Source organism: Neofelis nebulosa, chromosome 6 (genome assembly GCF_028018385.1).
Source record: "Neofelis nebulosa isolate mNeoNeb1 chromosome 6, mNeoNeb1.pri, whole genome shotgun sequence".
Classification (NCBI taxonomy): Eukaryota; Metazoa; Chordata; class Mammalia; order Carnivora; family Felidae; genus Neofelis; species Neofelis nebulosa.
In genome coordinates, this window is record NC_080787.1 from 103,372,137 (window position 1) to 103,392,759 (window position 20,623).

A 20,623-nucleotide genomic window follows, 5' to 3' on the forward strand; every position below is an offset into this window, starting at 1 on the left:
CCGTGAGATCATGACCTGAGCTGAAGTCGGCCGCTTAACCGACTGAGCCACCCAGGCGCCCCAATCATTTTTTAAATTACACATGAAAATAGGTTATGTCATCTATGAATTTCAGTTCAGGGTAGTAAAGGGAACTATAGAATAATTCTTATAAAGGGAAAATTAGGTCAGCTGGGATTGAGAAACACTGCTATAGTTACTGGACAACAAGGTATGTGTATCTTAACTTTACTAGAAAAACTGTTTTCCCCAGTGTTGTAATAATTTATAATTTCACTAGCACTGTATTACAGTTCCAGTATTCCAAATCATTGCAAATACTGGATACTGTGGGCAATCTGGTGGGCAAAAAAGTATATCTTATTGTGGTTTTAGTTCCTATTTCTCTGACAATATAATTGAGTATCCTTTTTATTTACTGGCCATTAATGTTTCACTTTTTTTTTAAGTTCTCATTTAACTTTTTAGCCTCTTTTTCCATTGGATTAAAAATACCTAACTTTAAGAATTCTTTCTGAGGGGGAATAAATTAAAGTGAACACCATGCCAGCAATATCCAAAGAGCAAAACCACAAATAAAATTAGGCTTATTAATCAGATCATTTTAATAAAAGGTGGTATGCACACTTATCAGAAAGGCAGACAATCTGGAAGGGAAAAAAGCTTCTATTTTTTAAATTAGAACTTAATTATAGAGGAAAAAAAGTGATAAAACAGCTTATACTCAAACCTCAGTTGCTTACTACACTGCAAATAAGATTTTCAAATATCTTTTTCTTTTCTTGATGTAATTTTTTAAAATTTCTTTTAATGTTTTTATTTATTTTTGAAGGAGAGAGAGCATGAGTGGGGGAGGAGCAGAGAGAGAGGGAGACACAGAATTTGAAGCTCTAAGCTGTCAGCACAGAGCCCAACGCGGGGCTCGAACCCACAAACTGTGAGATCATGACCTGAGCCGGAGTTGGATGCTTAACCGACTGAGCCACCCAGGTGCCCCTTTTCTTGATGTAATTTTAATAAAGAATACCTAGCATGTTCTTGGGCAAATTTTAATCCTCTGGCAATTATTTTGTTTCAAATGCTAATTTACTTTCAACTATCTGAATGCTATATTGTCTAACAATATCAGTAAAATCTGTAAACTGTAGAATTTCCAATTAATTAAAACAAATGTCTTCTAAGAAAAGTAGTCTATTCAAAGTTGCTCTTTGAGTATGCTCAAAAACTTGTAAAGCAACATTTATGTTCTATCAGTTTATCTCATTCCCATTACATGCTGCCCTTTATAATAAAATAGAATTATCTGCTTTTGAACAATAATCTCCATCCTTTCAAAATACAGTCTATTAACTCTAGCTTGTATCTGTTCAAGTTCTACTTTATCTTGACTTTGCAACATTCTGATTGGTTTTTTTTTTTTTTTTGTCATTTAAGTCAAAGACCTATATTAAAAATGTGAACAGCTTATGTCACCAGAAAAAGAGATATAAAGCTAAAGGAACAGAATAATGTGAGACTATGTCATTATGATAATCCAGTGGTACTTGAAGTAACTAAACTCCTTTACCTAATTATGCTAACTTCTTTGCGGCTTTCCCCTGTTTCTGATGCCTATCACTTTAGATTACCCTGTTCACTAGCTCTCTCCACTGACTCAAGACAGCTCCAGACTGGCCAGGGACCTCCATTCCTCATTTACCTGGTTACTACCCGAAACCCCACCAGCTGCCAGGTCCCCTGGACTGCCTTAGCTCCCTCATTATCCCCTCCCTCCTTTTTTCCTCCCAGGCAAAACCCTTGTTCCCAGTCCTCACTGCTTGGATAATACAATTTCTATTCTTGCCTCTGGCTGCTGTAAAACTCCACAACCTCTGACTAATCTTCTCCAATCCCTACTCTAGTTTCTAATGCCTCAGACCCCTGGCCAGTGACTTGGACCTGAAGAGCCTGTTTCCATTTAGAAAACTATGACAAGACACAGCCTGACGTGTAAGATTTTAATTATGAACATGTTTCTCCACCGAAACAATAAGTAGTTCTCATACTGCAGTACTAGAGTCCTATAACTCAGTTACCTATAGGCTAAACAGGTTTTGGTGTGGTAGGCTGGTAACCTAGGCATGATTTTTATCAGTGTTCCCTGAGGCAAAAGGCATTTCAAACAACCGGCTTAAAAATAAAGCCTTCCACCTTCCCCAAAATACCAGTTCTATACTCTCTCAACAAGCAACACTATGTTACAAAGAGTCGTAATCAATTTCCGTTAATTGACTGAAATACTGGAAGGAATGGAGGGGGGTGGGGGGAGGCAAAACTGTATCTGCTGCTATAAGTATATTGTAAATATAATTCAGCATTCACAGACCACAATAAAGTAACTGAATTTTTAAGGGCATATTTACTGGCCCTCTACTTATTATTATTGATTTAAGCTAAGGCCACCAACAACTTCCTTTTCTATCACATTAACAAATTCAATTTTAGAAAAAGGAGGAACCCTAACCTTCACTGAAACTGATTATGAACCAAAAGGCTTACGTGCTTTAATTTATCTTTACTACAGTTCTGTGATACTAGGTACCATTAATCCCATTTTAGACATGAAGAAACTAAGGTCCACAGAAATCAGATACATTGACAGTTGGTTTATAGGATTAATAATTTTTATTAGGCCAAAAAAGAAAAGAGAGATTGGATGTTTAATTCCAAATCCAAATAAATCAGAATAGTCTGAAGGATGAATCAGAAATAAAATTATAAATTGGACGTATTTTAACCTAAAAGTTTGGGTGCATTGTGCACCACTAAAATGCATAAAAGGGTCAGACTCTCTGCTCCCAAAGGCAACTCCTCCCTCCTAAGAACTTTTAAGATTCTTGAACATATTTGGAAAGAAACACTTTGTCAAAATACTTTGTGCAATTTAGCTGATATTCCTGTTATAGGGTAGAGCTGAGAATGACCTCGAACATTAGCAAGAACCTCAGAGAATCTGAGAAACCCAGACAACCTGTGGACTGTTGTATGGCCCACTTCCTTGGAAACGTCAACCCTAGAAGCAAATCAAGATGTAAGCTGATTCCCTGTTAAAATAGCTTCATCTTTAAATCCCAAGTATACTTAAATGTAATTAATTAAAATGGTTTCATTTCTATAGCTATCTAGAAAATGGGTCCTTGTACTAAGGGCCACTTGCCCAAGATGTTCAGAAGTAATGGTGAAGTCTAGACAGGACTCCAAGTGTACCTGAATCCAAAGTCCGTATTCTCTCTCACTTTACAATCTGAAACCAAAGGCTTAGGTCTTAAAATACTGTGTTTTCCTACATCGATCTCTTATTCTGAATCCAGAATTACCAAATTTATGTTAAATTTTATAATTTCATATTTTCTACAGTAATACATTTTAAAACTTAAATGTATAGCCTCTCACAAATAATCCACTTTGGGAGCACCTGGGTGGCTCCATTGGTTAAGCATCCGACTTCAGCTCAGGTCATCATCTCATGGTTCATCTCATCTCACTGGTGGTGCAGAGCCTGCCTGGGGTTCTCTCTCTCCCTCTCTCAGCCCCTCCCTCACTCTCTCAAAATGGATAAACTTAAAAAGTAATAGTAATGAGGTGCATAGTTGTCTCACTCTTTTTTTTTTTTTTTTTTTTTTCAGTTTATTTATTTGAGAAAGAGTGCATGTGCGAGTGGGGAAGGGGCAGAAAGGGAGGGAGAGAATCCTAAGCAGGCTCCGCTCTGTCAGCGCAGAGCCCGACCCAGGGCTGGATCTCACCAACCGTGAGATCAAAACCTGACCTGAAACCAAGAATCAGACACTCCACTGACTGAGCCACTCACCTGCCTCTAGATGATTATGACAGACGATCATGTTAAAAATCTACTGGGAAAAAAAAACAACTTTCTACCCTTAGTGGTTTTCACAAAAACTTTTTAATACTATACTTTGACTTTGTCTCCTTCATAGAAAGGGTCAAATACCTGAATTACACATCTATTTGCACAAATCTATACTTCTATCGAGCTGGACATATATTTAAGGAAAAAATCTGCATTCTGTACAACATAAAAGCAACTGAGATGATATAATTAAAAAATCTTAATGAGAATAAGCAGCTATTTCTCGACTTTCAATATATGAAACTTAACTAAATAGTTTTAAGTTTAACAAAAAGAGCGGACCTGGGTGGCTCAGTCATTTAAGCGTCCGACTTCGGCTCGGGTCATGATCTCACAGTTTGTGGGTTTGAGGCTCACGCCTGGCTGCAGGCTGATGATGTGGAGGCTGCGTTGAATTCTCTCTCTCCCTCTCTCTCTGCCCCTCCCTCACTTGTGCTTTCTTTCTCTCTCTCAAAAATAGATAAACTTGAAAACAAAAAAGTTGATGAAAAGAAATATTTTAGTAAGAATTGCAGCCTTACCCATAGACATGTTAAAGTTTTTCTCAAGGAATCCCCAGCAAACACACATTTTATCAATTCCAATTCATAAAGAAAGCAAAAGCTTGGGGCGCCTGGGTGGCTCAGTCGGTTAAGTGTCCAACTTCAGCTCAGGCCATGATCTCGTAATCCGTGCGTTCGAGCCCCGCGTCGGGCTCTGAGCTGATGGCTCGGAGCCTGGAGCCTGCTTCCGATTCTGTGTCTCCCTCTCTCTGCCCCTCCCCCGTTCATGCTCTGTCTCTGTCTCAAAAATAAATAAACGTTAAAAAAAAATTTTTTTTTAAGAAAGCAAAAGCTTATTCCTTGATGACAGGGGAGAGTTCCAGGCATTCCACTGAGGTTTACATAGTGGCCTGTTACATCACCAGCGTGGCAAGGGAGGTGAAGAAATGGTGGCAAGTCTTTTAACTGCCACTCCACCATGCCTGCTCTGTGCTAGGCAGGGGCAGTCCACCTGTTACCAGTCATCAGGAAAGCATCAATGCTGGGGTGCCAGTGGTTACATACGCTCTGGAAAAAACTGTACAGAAATGAATGAGGAAGTGGCAAACGAAAACCAGCAGTCAGAAAGACAGCAGTCTGACAGGAAGTCAGGTTTTCTCGAGTTCTCTTCCTGCCTCAGCCAATGCCCTCTGCCCTACTTCCCCTGACTAATTTTCCTTTAAGTCTGTCTTCACTTTCTTTCAGAACATCTCAATATTTTGAAGAGTACTCATGAGGGTTTTTTAGTTTTTACTTTACTTTTTAAAGACTGTATTTATTTTTAAAAATGTTTATTTATTTTGAGAGAGACAGAGTATGTGTATGCAAGTGGGAGAGGGGCAGGGAGAGAGGGAGAGAGAGAATCCCAAGCAGACTCTGTGCTGTCAGTGCTGAACTCAACGCAGGACTCAATCTCACGAACCATAAGATCATGATCTGAGCCAAAATCTCGTTGAAACCTTAACTGGCTGAGCCACCCAGGCACCTGAAGATTTTATTTTTAAGTAATCTCTACACCCAACATGGGGCTCGAACTCACAACCCCAAGATCAAGAGTCGCATTCTCTACTGACTGAGCCAGCCAGGTACTCCCTCAGGAGTTAGATTTTTAAATCTTTCTTACAGCCCACAGAACCTAGTATGATGAGTAAATGTTCTACCAATTTATTTTGATAGTTGAAATTTACCTTTGTATCACTCCAGATAAAATTACATGTTATATAAAATTAATGGAATCTCCACTCTTATGGGGGAAAAAATCTTCTATATTTTTGCAAAGAAAAAAAGTCTAGAAGACTATACACAAAATGTTAATAGTGAGTATGTCTAACTTAGCATAATAGATGCTTTCAACATGCTTTTCCCATACTGTCTGAGAATTTTATTTTCTTTCTTTTAAGTCTATTTATTCAAGTAATCTCTACTCCCAATGCAGGGCTCAAACATACGACCTGGAGATCAAGAGTTGCATGCTCCTTAGACTGAACCAACCAGGCACCCCCTGTCTGAGAATTTTATAATGAACATATTTGAATTTCATAACCAGGAAGCAAATTAATGAGATGTGAATTAATGGCATTCACCACATTTCTAATCCAGCAACCTTATGATTACGTAAGACACAAAGGTAATAAACTTTACATTAGAACTTCCCTTTAGGGGCGCCTGGGTGGCGCAGTCGGTTAAGCGTCCGACTTCAGCCAGGTCACGATCTCGCGGTCCGTGAGTTCGAGCCCCGCGTTGGGCTCTGGGCTGATGGCTCGGAGCCTGGAGCCTGCTTCCGCTTCTGTGTCTCCCTCTCTCTCTGCCCCTCCCCCGTTCATGCTCTGTCTCTCTCTGTCCCAAAAATAAATAAAAAACGTTGAAAAAAAAAAATTTAAAAAAAAAAAAAAAAAAAAAAGAACTTCCCTTTAATCTCAGGCTAAAAATGTTAATGTTCACATGTTCCTGATATGTCCATCACCCAGAATTACTCCCTGTGATGGCATATCATAAACTGGAAGCACTATACACAAGTACAAATAAGGTTCAAATGAAATTTAAATGTGATATGGCTGGGACGCCTGGGTGGCTCAGTCAGTTAAGCATCCGACTGCAGCTCAGGTCACAATCTCACAGTTCTTGAGTTTGAGCCCCACATCAGGCTCTGTGCTGACAGCTCAGAGCCTGGAGCCTACTTCAAATTCTGTGTCTCCCTCTCTCTCTGTCCCTTCCCTGCTCACACTCTATCTCTCTCTCTCTCAAAAATATATAAACATTAAAAAAAAATTTTTATGTGATATGGCATTCTTTATAAATGAGACTTGAAGTAATAACACATTTTAGTTCTTTTAAAAAATTTTTTTATGTTTATTTATTTCTGAGAGAGAGAGAGAGAGAGAGAGAGAGAGAGAGAGCACGCGCATGAGCAGGGGAGGAGCAGAGAGAAAGGGAGACACAGAATCTGAAGCAGGCTCCAGGTTCTAAGCTGTCAGCACAGAGACTGATGCAGGACTTTAACCCACGAGCCCTGAGATCATGACCTGAGTTGGAGTCAGACACTTACCTGACCAAGTCACCCAGGCACCCAACACATTGTAGTTCTTAAACATCTTCCCATTCTGTACACATTCTTCCAAGTTCATTCCATGGCTGCAAGTTCTTTGACTTCTTTTCTCATCTTCCAACCCTGCTCTCTGAAATTCTATGGACAACAGTTCCACCATTTTGGAGTAATGAGTGAAATGTTCCTAATGTTCTCCACATGAAGAGCCTCTTGCCTATGTGAGACTATATGAACTAGAAAATACTAGGAGTTATATATATCATGGGATAGAGAAGAAAAAAAGCAGAAACAAGCTCTATCTACACTTTAATTTATGGTGTTGTCTACATTCTCCTCCATCTGGCCATCCCTCTTCACCCCTTGACTCTCAACCAGCTTACGCTCTCTGTTCTACCAAGTCAAACAGAAAAACCCAATTCTGCCTTCTTACACTGGGCTGCTAATGAAGAGAACTGTACAATCCTGCAGACTGGTCCCATGACTCACCACCTACTTTAGATGGACTACAATGCTTCTATAATCTTATCTTTGATCAGCAAATTTTCACATATCCTTCATCAATTACCTCAAAGGCTCATCGCTTAACAGCACACCCACAAGAAAGAGGCACACAAAAATGTAACTACCTCATCATCCCCCTAGCAAACTGACATGCGTTGACACTATCCTGTCTTCTTTCACTGGAGTTTCAGAAGACAAACTAGCTGTTCCATTTCCTATTCAAGGTCAAGACCTCCAGCTATGCTTGTGATCCACTGGTTTTTACAAATTCCTCATTTACAGACCCTTTACCCACTAATAAACCCATATAGCTTTATTGGTTCTCCCCCAAATTTTAAGCATAGCATTTATGAGCTTTTTTTGTACTACACACCCATGAAACCATCATGACAATCAATATGATGAAGACTTACATTCTCCAAAGACACCTCATACTCCTTTGTAATATTTCCTTGTTTCCATTCCCATCCTCAGGCAATCACTGACCTACTATCTACCACGATAGATTACTTTGCATTTTCTCGAATTTTTTATAAATGGAAGTGGGTAGGAAAAATAGAACTAGGGGAAAAAAGACTGTTAGCTATGCCCATGTGCAGAGCTGTGGGCATGTCCAGGAAATAGCTAAAAAAGGCTCTAATTTCTCACCTCTTAAGGCTATACCAACACGATATGAAGGCTAGAGCAGAGTCTCAGATTAAACAGCAATAAGTCACCACTACATACCTATTAGAATGGTTAATATCCAGAACACGATGCTAGCAAGGATGGAGAGCAACAGGAATTTTCATTCACTGCTGGTGGGAATACAAAATGATAGAGCCACTTTGGATGATAGTTTTGTGGTTTCTTACAAAAGTACACAAACTCTTTCCATACAATCCAGCAATTGTGCTCTTGGGGGTTTACCCAAAAGAACTGAAAGTTATGTCTACAAAAAGCCCGCACACAATGTTTACAGCAGTTCTACTCATAATTGCCAAAACTCGGAAGCAACCAAGATGTACTTCAGTAGATGAATGGATACACAAACTATAGTACACCCAGACAATGGAATGTTATTTAGTGCTAAAAAGAAATGAGCTACCAAGCCATGAAAAAGATGGAGGAACGTGAAATGTCCATTACCAAGTCCAAGAAGCCAATCTGAAAAGGCTACATACTCTATGATTCCAACTATATGACATTGTGGAAAAGACAAAACCATGAAAATAGTAAAAGGATCAGTAGTTTCCAGGGGCCAGGGAGGGGGTGGGGGGAGGTATAGGATAAACGGCAGAGTATAAATGATTTTTAAGGCAGTGGAACTATTCTGTATGCTACAATACTGGAAGATACATATCATTAAACATTTGTTCAAACCCACAGAACATACCATACCAAGAGTGAACCCTAATGTAAACTATGAATTCTGGATATCAACATAGGTTCAACAATTATAACAAATGTACCACCCTGGTGGGGGATATTGATAATGAGGTAGGCTATGCATGTATGGAATAGGGAATATATGGGAAATCTCTAGACTTTCTACTCAATTTTGCTATAAACTTAAAACTGCTCCAAAAAATAAAGTCTGTTAAAAAGAAACATATGGCAGGGTACCTGGGTGGCTCAGTCAGTTGAGTGTCTGACTCTTGGTTTGGGCTCAGGTCATAATCCTAGGGTCATGGGATTGAATCCCACATTGTACACTATGCAGAGCAGGGAGTCTGCTTGAGGCTCTCTCTCTCTCTCTCTCTCTCTCTCCCTCTCACTCTCTCTCTCTCCCCTTCTCCCTCTGTCCCTCTCCCCAGTTCATGCTTGTTCTCTCTCCCTCTCTAAAAGAAATTTAAAAACAAGAAGAAGAAAGAAGCATACGGCAATCTTGGAGTTGAAAAGTACAATAACTAAAATAAAAATTTCAGCAGCATATTGGAGTTGGCAGAACAAAGAATAAGCAAACTTGAAGGTAAGCAATATAAAGTATCTGTATGATAAATAGAAATATATAATTAGGAAAAATAAACAGAGCCTCTGAAACCTATAGGACACCATCAAGCCTATAAACGTGTATATGATGGGAGTCTTAAGAAGAAAGGAGAGAAAGAAAGAGGCAGAAAGAACATCTGAAGAAATGATGGCTGAAAACTTCCAAAATTAGATGAAAAACAGTAATCTACACATTCAAGAACTCAACAAACTCCAAACAGAATCTACACTTACGCACATATAATCAAACTGTCAAAAGACAAAAAGAGAATCTTGAAAGCAACAGGAAAAATAACTCCTCATGTACAAGAGATTCTCATAAAATTAACTAGTGACATCTCATTAGAAACTATGGAGACCAGAATGCAGTGGGTTAATATAGCCAAAGTGATGAGAAAAAGACTGTCAAACAAGAATTCTGTATCCAGCAAAACTATCCTGCAAAAATCAAAGGTGAACCAGGTGAGGAAGGAAAACAGAAGAAGCAATTATGACATTCCCAAATACAAAAATGAGAGACAATTCATCACTAGCAGATTTGTTTTATAAAAATATACTAAATGGAGACCTTCAGTTAAAATGAAAGGACTACAGACATTAATTCACCTACACAGAAAATAAAGAGCTCTGGTAAAGAGGAAAACATGGATTTAAAAAAAAAAAAAAAAAAGCACAAACATATTTTTGTTTGTAACTTTTTTTTCTTCTGTATGATTGAAAGACAACTACATAAAGTAATAATTATACAACTGTGTTAGCAGGCTTATAATGTCCAAAGAAGGATGTATGCACTTAGCCACTACATAATAACATCCATGTTAAACTTGTGTCAAAATCACTATCACATTGGGGCTAGGTCACTTAAGTAGTGATAAAATACTATTCAATCTAGAAACTACATACTTTCTGAAGGTCTTTTAAGCAAATTCTCAATAAAAATATGAAGACTGTGAGGGGTCATGCTTTTCCAGCTTCTGCACAGCAAAATAAACAATCAACAAAATGAAAAGGCAACGTACAGAATGGGAGAAAATATTCGCAAACCATACATCTAATAAAAAGTTAATGTCCAAAATATATCAGAAACTCCTACAACTCAATAGCAAAAAAGAAAGAAAAAATAGGCAGAGGAACTAAACAGACATTTTTCCAAAGACAAAATGCAAATGGCCAACAGGTATATGAAAAGGTGCTCAATGTTGTTAATCATCAAGGAAGTGAAAAGCAAAACCACTTCACACCTGTATAATGACTACCATCAAAAAGACAAGAGAGAACAACTGCTAGTGAGAATGCAGAGAAAAGGTAACCCATGGAGTCCTCATCATAGAGAAGTCTCTGTTTCAAAAAGAACATCTACAACTGGGTTCTCACTTCCTAATAATTAATACCTTACATATCAGGGGTTTTTTTCCCAATGAACTCAGAAGAAGTGAACTCATGTTATACTCAATTATGGTACAATAAAATAGCAAAATTGCACATCATATTCATATTGGTTGAGATAATAATGTTTAGGATTTTAGAAAATTAAAAATCACTTACCAAATGCTTATTCTGATAGGCCATTACAAATACCACTTAATAGCTAACAGAAAACTGCCAACTTGGAATTTTTTAAACAATATACTCTAAAGCAAACTCAGGATCATGGACTGCCAGTAGAATTTTTTTATTGTTTATTCATTTATTTATTCAGCAAATATTTATGGACCACCTGCTATATGCCAAGCACTACGGTAGGAACCGAGGATGAAAAGACAGAGTCCCTGCCCCTTAAAGTGTGCACAGTCTAGTGAGAAGTTCCCATTCCGAAAGCAAAGAGTTTATGACTAGAAGAGACTTTATAATTCCCTTATTTCACAAATAAGGAAACTGGCACTCATAGCTAATTAGCCATTCAGGCCAACAGACACTTAGGTCTACAGATTTCCTGCCTCATGTGTTCTTTGCACTACACTTTTCTTTGACCAACAGTGATGATGGAGTACATCCATTTGCGTGATAAGAAACATGCAACTGTGGGCAGCATACGCAAGTTACCAAATTAGAAACAGAAATACCTAATGGATATAGACAATATAAATATTTAACAATTTAGAGACAAAAATCCCTAATAGATATGTTATCATGATAAAGCTCCAATAAGAAACTGAAGAACTGGGGCGCCTGGGTGGCGCAGTCGGTTAAGCGTCCGACTTCAGCCAGGTCACAATCTCGCGGTCTGTGAGTTCGAGCCCCGCGTCAGGCTCTGGGCTGATGGCTCGGAGCCTGGAGCCTGTTTCCGATTCTGTGTCTCCCTCTCTCTCTCTGCCCCTCCCCCATTCATGCTCTGTCTCTCTCTGTCCCAAAAATAAATAAAAAACGTTGAAAAAAAAAATTTAAAAAAAAATAAAAAAAAAAAAGAAACTGAAGAACTAAAATAAGAAAGAACTAAAATAAGGTAATAGTAATCCTTCTAAGTCATAATTATGGTTTTCCCTCTGTTTACTGATCTGTTAAATGGGCATATTAAAAGTACTTATTTCAGGGGCGCCTGGATGGCTCAGCCGGTTAGGCGGCCGACTTCAGCTCAGGTCATGATCTCGCGGTCCGTGAGGGCTGTGAGTTCAAGCCCCGCTTCGGGCTCTGTGCTGACAGCTCAGAGCCTGGAGCCTGTTTCCGATTCTGTGTCTCCCTCTCTCTGACCCTCCCCTGTTCATGCTCTGTGTCTCAAAAATAAATAAATGTTAAAAAAAAAAAAATTTTTAAAATAAAAGTACTTATTTCATATGATTGTTGTGAAAATTAAATTAATTAATACTTGAACGCACTTAGTAAGCCTGGTACCTATTGAATACTTAGTAAATGTTAGGTATTCTTATGGACAATCACTTCTTCAACGTTTATTTATTTTTGGGACAGAGAGAGACAGAGCACGAACGGGGGAGGGACAGAGAGAGAGGGAGACACAGAATCGGAAACAGGCTCCAGGCTCTGAGCCATCAGCCCAGAGCCTGACGCGGGGCTCGAACTCACGGACCGTGAGATCGTGACCTGGCTGAAGCCGGACGCTTAACCGACTGCGCCACCCAGGCGCCCCTGGACAATCACTTCTTAAACGCACAAGTATGTCATATGAAGACAAAAAAAAAAAACAGAAATGATCTTTCTTTAAAAAATTATCCTATTATTATGATAGTCTTATTTTTCTAGCAACTAGTAAAACCTAGTACTAAAACATGTATTTCAGAAAAAATATTTTATATGCCACAATATCTAATAACATCACTCCTTTCTCTATAAACATATATATATATATCAGTCCTAAAATTATAAGGAAAATGGACATTAATTAAATTATTAATTTAAATTTTTAATTATATTCATTCATAATTTAAATTAATGAAATCATCATTTAGTTCAGTATTCCCAATATTATAAATCCTAAATATCATTAAGAGAATGTTTAAAGATAACTTTCAAGTAATTAAAAAGTTTATGCAACTTTTCTCATATAAAACATCATTAAGCTAATTGACATCTTTGAAATAACTATGCATGGAATACATCAATGAAACTATTTTATATTAATATCACTCATCATCCAATATCCATAACAAAATAAATAACATATTGATATCCACTTACTGCAATCTCTCTACAAGCCGACATGGATATTCCTGTGCCTTCAATTTGCTTCAATGCATATTCCTTTTCATCTTTTCTGCATATGAACAAAAAAAATTATTTTTTCTAAACATTATTTTTAGACTCAAAATTATAACTACAAAAACAATAAAAATGCACTAGTCTCTCAGTGATATGTAAACACTCTCACTCTGCATGCACTGCTTACTGCTTCTGATAATATTTCAACTACAGAAATATGAAATACCAAAAAAAAAATAATTCATGTCACAATGAAAACACTAGACAGAGCCAAAATACAAAATTCAAAATTGAAACAGGATACTAAACACAGCACTAGTTTCAAAAAGTAAACAAGCATAAATATAAACTCAAGCATATTGCAAGATAATTCTACTGCTGTCTTAATTATCTGGAATCTATGAAAGCATTCTGTTATAAACATTAACTGCAAAAATAAATGATAGATGCAAACTTCTATATTTGTTTAAAGTAACTTTATAGTATAAGATCTATTTAATAGGAAGGAAGAACTATAGCCATTTGGACACCCTAGTTCTAACCTAGGATAGGCGGCATTCAAAAGCCATAAGACCTCAACCAAAAGCCTTGGAAAGACTTTAAAACTCTAGCCACCAACATCTCATTCTCACAAACTCCAGGAAATCCTAGTCGTTACAGCGAATTTTCCAAATAATGTAGGTAGGTTTAGGAATTCTGGGAAATGCCAGTAGTTACCAGGGTGCTCAACCAAGGGAAGACAGCAGTTGAAGAAGAAGAAGAAGAAGAAGAAGAAGAAGAAGAAGAAGAAGAAGAAGAAGAAGAAGAAGAAAGAAGAAGAAGAAGAAGAAGAAGAAGAAGAAGAAGAAGAAGAAGAAGAAGAAGAAGAAGAAGAAGAATGGTGATACCCTCCATGAAAAAACAGTATCACATGAGCGGCCAGAGCAACACAATATCCATGGGGTATCGACACCAGAACCAGCCACAGCGAAATGTCAAAAACGTGGTTCATATTGTGGGTTGTTCTAATAAAAGTATTGTCCGTGCCCTCTGAGTTTTGTCTTTGATTATACTGGAGCCTCAACAAGCTTTATCATGTCATGATGGTTCTCTCAAATGATAGCACCTAAATGGTGCCACCTTGGTCCTATGTACCTATTCCTTATTTTCCTCATTCTGTGTTTACTAGCAGATGAAGCAGTTTAAGAGGTTTTTGGTAATATGCATTTTAAAACATCATTTTACGCGCCCTTTAAAGATTTTTCACAATCATCTATGTTTTGGGCAAATAAGTGAATTATAGTTACTTCCTCCCATAATCCGTTTGAAAATTACATCCATTTTTCTTCCACTATATGGCATTCAGGAAATAATTAAGCCTCATTTTAACAAACAGAAAACACACCAGATACATCAACAGAATAGACTGTTATGCAATTATTAAAATGATAATCATGACTGTCATCAGAAACATGGAAAGTGTTTACTATTAGTGAGAAAACACATATTCTACCATATAAAAATATACATATATATAGACATATGCTGAAAATGATATAAAAAATGAAAATCAGTTGTGTTGAATGTAGGAACGTAAGCTAATTAACTTTCGTGCTAATGTTATATTGTCTTTTAAATCAGAATTAGAGGGAAAAAGAAAAAAGCCAAAATAATCTGACCCTCTGAAAACAGTCCCCTATTAAAACAGTCTTCAGTATTTTCAAAGTAATATCTTAGTCATGTTTTAAAAAGCAAAGTCAAAACTAGGGAAAGTTTAAGTGATCATTTTATCCTTTTCCTCTATCCTGTTTCCTCCAAACATAAAGCTAGACTTTTTTCAGACCAGCCAGAAGCCACTAAGAAGTACACACAGCAGGTGACTGAATGTAATTAAAGCCAAATGTCCCCACCACCTTAAACGTATGTGTGGGTATGTGTGGGCATGCGTGGAGAACACTTATATCTGAGATGCTTAACACAATGCTTACAATGTGAATTTCACATTTAGTCATTAATTTAACTACCAAGTATATATTGCTAAATATTTAAGAAATGTATTAAATTCTGAAAACAAAATTACATAAGCTTTTTGGCAAAACTTTCAATGAAATCATAATTTTTTTAAACAAAAATATTTCAATCCCCAGTTCCCTAAATGAAGTGCTCCAGAAGCTCATGTAATTGCATGGTTTTATTTTTAATACAGTAAAGAATATTACACAATCTGGATAGGTTATCATTGCTATGGAAACTATAAGATTTTTTTTTGCAGTAAGTCAAAAAGTGCAAAATTAACACATCACATTAATGACTTTTGAATTTCACATCCAGTCTGTCAAAAGAATTTGAAAGCTTGAGCAGAAGAAACTGAAGCATGGGCCTTTACTATGAATTATACGGATGGGATCTGGGAACAAACCCGGTAATTATTTCACTTAATAAGTTTAAATATAATTTCCATCTGCTAAATTAGCTAAATACTCAAAGATCTGCAAACTTAAGATTTACCTGCAGCTTTGGAATTGAGGGGGAAAAAAGTGCGTGTATCCTGACCGTTTCTCTTGTGTATGAACTGTCAGACAATAAGTGATAATGTGGCACCTCTGAGGTTCAAAGGTTACAAAGAAGTGGCAGAACCCAGCAGGCACATGGGACTCACGTTCACCACTGTACTATGTCAATGCCACTCTTTGGTCAGATGCCAATAACTTAGTTTTGAAAACTACAGATGCGTCCTTTCCCACAATGCCCACAAACATTTCAATGATTAGCACATGGGGCAGAGACGCTTTATTGCTCTCAGTCGATGGGAGTGTTGCCCCTCTTGGGGACCTTCTCCAAGTGGTGATAAATCATACCCCACAGTTTATGTGTCTCAGACACACATAACATTAAGTATCATAAAGATATAATTTGTTCTTTTATATGACAAGGCTGAAAAGCAGGTGAACCTAGTGAACCTGCCCTGCACTGCTATGACAGCCTGGCTTTTAGAGGCAGCTTCTTTCTTAAAAGCATTTCAACATTACTTTTACTTTTAAATAAAATACTTTATTATTGGGGTGCCTGGATGGCTCAGTCGGTTGAGCGTCCAACTTAGGCTCAGATCATGATCTCATGGTTTGTGAGTTCGAGCCCTGCATCAGGCTCTGTGCTGACAGCTCAGAGCCTGGAGCCTGCTTGGGATTCCATGTCTCCTCTTCTCTCTGACCCTCCCCTGCTCATGCTCTGTCTCTCCGTAATAAATAAACGTTAAAAAAAAATTTATAAAAAAATAAAATACTTTATTATTTACTGTAATAAAGACAGACAAAGCAATTGTAAAATCTTCAGAGAAACTGCTTTCTAAATTTTAGTGCACATTAAGTATTATGGTTAGAGTAACTGCTTATTGAAAATAATCAAAGGAAAAAATTTTAAAAAAGGGGGGGGAGGCGGGCACTGGGGTCTCTCAAGTGGTTAAGTATCTGACTGCAGCTCAGGTCATGATCTCCCGGCCCGTGAGTTCGACCCCTGCATCAGGCTCTGTGCTGCAGCTTGGAGCCTGAAGCCTGCTTCAGATTCTGTGTCCCCCTCTCTCTCTCTGCCCCTCCCTACTCATGCTCAGTCTCTGTCTCTCAAAAATGAATAAATGTTTTAAAAGATTTAAAAAAAAAGAAAAAAGAAAGGAGGTTACTAAATAAATCCAGGAAGAATCAAAAATATATAAATCTTGGGGCACCTGGGTGGCTCAGTCGGTTAAGTGTCTGACTTCGGCTCAGGTCATGATCTCACTGTCTGTGGGTTCTAGCCCCGCATCGGGCTCTGTGCTGACAGCTCAGAGCCCAGAACCTCCTTCGGATTCTGTGTCTCCTCCTCTCTCTGCCCCTCCCATGCTCATGCTCTCTGTCTCTCAATAATAAATAAATGTTAAAAAAAAATTTTTTTTAAATATATATATAAATCTGTAACATAAACATGGATATATTTAATATGTAACTTTTTAAATTTAAAGACATTTCTTCTATATGGCTGTAATGTATATCAAAACCATGTGGGCTTCACTCTCAGTAGTGACAAAGAAAAACAATTATTCAACAGGAACATTATGTAATAACAAAATAGAAAAACAAATTTGGCAGAGACTGCAATTCTATTAAATTTTCCATTGGAGACACTATGTTCTGGAAAACCCGTGATGCAAGCAATTCTATAGTTAGTAGAAAATATAAGAAGCACATATTTGCACAAATTGTAGAAACTGTTGTCTTAAAATGAAAGCTTTGTCCCAGGCAGAAAACCAGGCTCAGTAGAATTTAAATGTAATTCAGGGAAGAATTTCTCAAGCCTAAAGAAGCAAGTTCAGGAACATCTCTTAAATAAAATATTAGGAACTGGTTTAATGAAAAAAGATAGTCTTATATCTTTCGTTCATGTCCCAATTTGGTGGCCAGCCTCCAATCACTTTTAGCAAGGTGAAGCACCATTCAGCAGCCTATATGTACAAGTGTAGTTAAGGTCTGGCCAAAACTTTATTTCTTGGCCCAAATCATGGCCCAAAGCTTTTTGATTCCTATCAATAATACTACCAGGGCACCTGGGTGACTTAGTTGATTGAACATCCAACTCTTGATTTTGGCTCAGGCCATGATCCCAGGGTCGTGGGATTGAGCCCCGCATCAGACTCCACACTGAGTGTGTAGCCTGCTTAAAATTCTCTCTCTCTCCCTCTGCGCCTCTTTCCAACCTGTGCTTTTTCTCACTCTCTAAAAAAATAAAAATAAAATAATAATAATAATAATAATAATAATAACAATGTGTCCAGATCAGCCCTGGACCATCTTTGGTCCTAAGGATCTATGACAGACAAAAAAAATTAGAAGCATCTTTTAAGATAAGATGAGGAAATTCAAACTCAAGCAAGGCTGAAATAAAAATTTAAGTCTTCAAACTAACAGAGTTAAATCCTTTTGTTGTTGTTGTTTAGAAGGAAAGCCAAAAAAGGCTTACTATTTTAACATCAGCCAACAAACAACTACTGAGTAAATATTATATGTCCCAATATGTGCCAAATTCTAAGGATGAACAAAATTAGAGACTGACTACCTTGACATCATGGAGTTCACAATCTACCTGGAAAGAGATTCTGGGTGGGTAGGAAATATAAACAAATAACTCTGCTATGACTTCCACTGTATCCAAGAGGTATGCATAACAGGCACAGAGAGAATGAGAACAGTATTTCTTTCAGAGCTTTAGGGAAGGTAACTTAACTACACAAGTGATGCCTTTAGGGAGAGGAGTTTCCCCAGCAGAGAAGTGATGAAGGGGTCAGAGAATTGGAGGCAGAAGTAGAGCATGAGAAAAATAACAGAGGAAACTACTAATATTCAGTATGGCTGGAAGCTGGGTCATGATACCAAGGAGCAAGAGAAGGTTAGAAAAGTAAAGGGAAGGGACCCTGTGAGTCCTGCAAAAAAGCCTGTGTTTCATATATCAACACTGGGCAGCAAAATGTTTTTAGAACAGAGAGAGTATGTGTTAACAGATCTTTGCTCAGAAAGATAACTGTGGTAACTACAAACTGGTGGCAGAGCAAACATTTGGGAGTTTGCATCAAATGTCCAGATAAGATGAAGAAGCAGATTAGAACAGTAGCAGAGGAGAACAAAATGGACTCAAAAGACATTTCTGAGTCAGAACGGACAGAACTTAGTACAAATTTGATTCTGTAGGTGAAAGGAAGACTCTGCAGACAGATAAAGTTTCCAATTTGTCTAATTATGTAAACAACACCCCCACCCAGAAAAATGATGGCATGAATAAATGGAGACCAGGGAATATCAGATTTTACTGTAAAGACAATGAAAGTCATGTATGAAGATTAATCTTATTAGGAAGGACTGAGGTCAGAGGTGTGAAAAACAATTAGGACATTGCAGAAATGTAAGTGTGAGCAGGTAAGGACCTGGAATAGTTTTCTACACCGTAGCTCCAAAACAGGTTTAAGACAACTCTGTTAAACCCTCTTCCTTTTAAAGATGGGGAAGCTAAGCAAGCAGCCAGGAGCAGAGCTGAGACTAAATCTTCCAGTTCCAAGTCCAACACTCTCCATAATAGAGTGGTCACAGTAAGACTGGAGAAGAGAAGGGACACCAGTGACCATCATTCTATTTTGTGTTTGTTTTGTTTTCGTTTTTGTTTTTTTAGAGAGCAAGAGCATGAGTGGAGAAGAGGGGCAGAGGGAGAAAGAAAGAATCCCATGCAGGCTCCACACTCAGCATGGAGCCCGATGCAGGACTTGATCCCACAACCCTGGGATCATGACCTAAGCAGAAATCAAGAGTCGGACACTCAACTGACTGAGCCACCCAGGTGCCTTGTGACAGTCATTGTAAAAAAAATTTAATGTTTATTTATTTTTAAGAGAGAGACAGAGAGAGAGAGTGTGAGTGGGGGAGAGGCAGAGAGAGAGGGAGACACAGAACCCAAAACAGGCTCCAGGCTCTGAGCTGTCAGCACAGAACCCATTGTGGGGCTCATAAACCCATAAACCACAAGATCATGACCGAAGCTGAAGTCGGATGCTTAATTGACTGAGCCACCCAGGCGCCCCTTGTGACAGTCATTCTAGAAGAGGAATTGGTAGGACCAAATTAATAAGTAATGAAGATGAAGAAGGCTAAAGCAAGAAGTGTGAGGTTCTGGGCTTGGTTGATGATATCATTAATAACAAGACTTGGGCAGATCTTAGAAGGTTCTACAGCTCATTAAGGATTCTTTTAGATAGAAAGAAACTCCAGTGGGGCAACTGGGTGGCTCAGTTGGTTAAGCATCCAACTTCAGCTCAGGTCATGATCTCACGATCCAAGTCCCAAGTCCCACATCCAGCTCTGCACTGACAGTGAGTAGCCTGTTTAGGATTCTCTCTCTCTCTCTCTCTCTCTCTCTCTCTCTCTCTCTCTCTCTCTCTGTTCTCCCTGCCCCCCCCACCTTGTGCTCTCTCTCTCCAAATAAATAAACTTAAAAAAAATGTGTTTTAATAGGGGCACCTAGGTGGCTCAGTTAAGTGTCCGACTTTGGCTCGGGTCATGATCTCACGGTTCGTGAATTTGAGCCCCGCATGGGGCTCTGTGCTGCCAGCTCAGAGCCTGGAGCCTGCTTCCGATTCTGTCTCCCTGTCTCTCTGCCCCTCTTCCGCTCGTGCCCTGTCTGTCTCTCAAAAATAAATTAATTTAAAAACCATTTAAAAAAATTTTAATAAAAAACAGAATTCAGATAATGACATCATCGGAAATACAGTATCCAAGATAGTATAGTATTACCAGTTTTTATGAGTAGGTGCTATCAATAAGGCACTCTTCAAACAATATGGCACCTAAGTCTTGCCAACAAATTTTTCTTCAAGAATGCTGACATAAATCAATATCCTATCCCTTTCTTTTAATATATGGTAATTTGGCTTAGCAGATTGAAAGTCTTGCACATCACTCATGGAAAAGAAAAAGATACATGGAATAAAATTTGGAAAAACAAAACCCAAAAAAGATCATTTAGTTTTATGTTGGT

The 20,623-nt window shown here is 38.1% G+C and overlaps 1 protein-coding gene across 8 annotated transcripts in view; it reads right to left on the bottom strand.

Annotated features, from left to right (window-relative positions):
- CDK19 (cyclin dependent kinase 19) overlaps positions 1-20,623 on the bottom strand; it is a 195,454-nt gene that overhangs the window by 108,869 nt on the left and 65,962 nt on the right. For all 8 annotated transcript variants that reach the window (XM_058734974.1, XM_058734968.1, XM_058734971.1 and 5 more), the window contains one exon: positions 13,076-13,151. In XM_058734974.1, the coding sequence (XP_058590957.1) occupies positions 13,076-13,151 (76 nt within the window). The remainder of the gene's footprint in view (positions 1-13,075; positions 13,152-20,623) is intronic.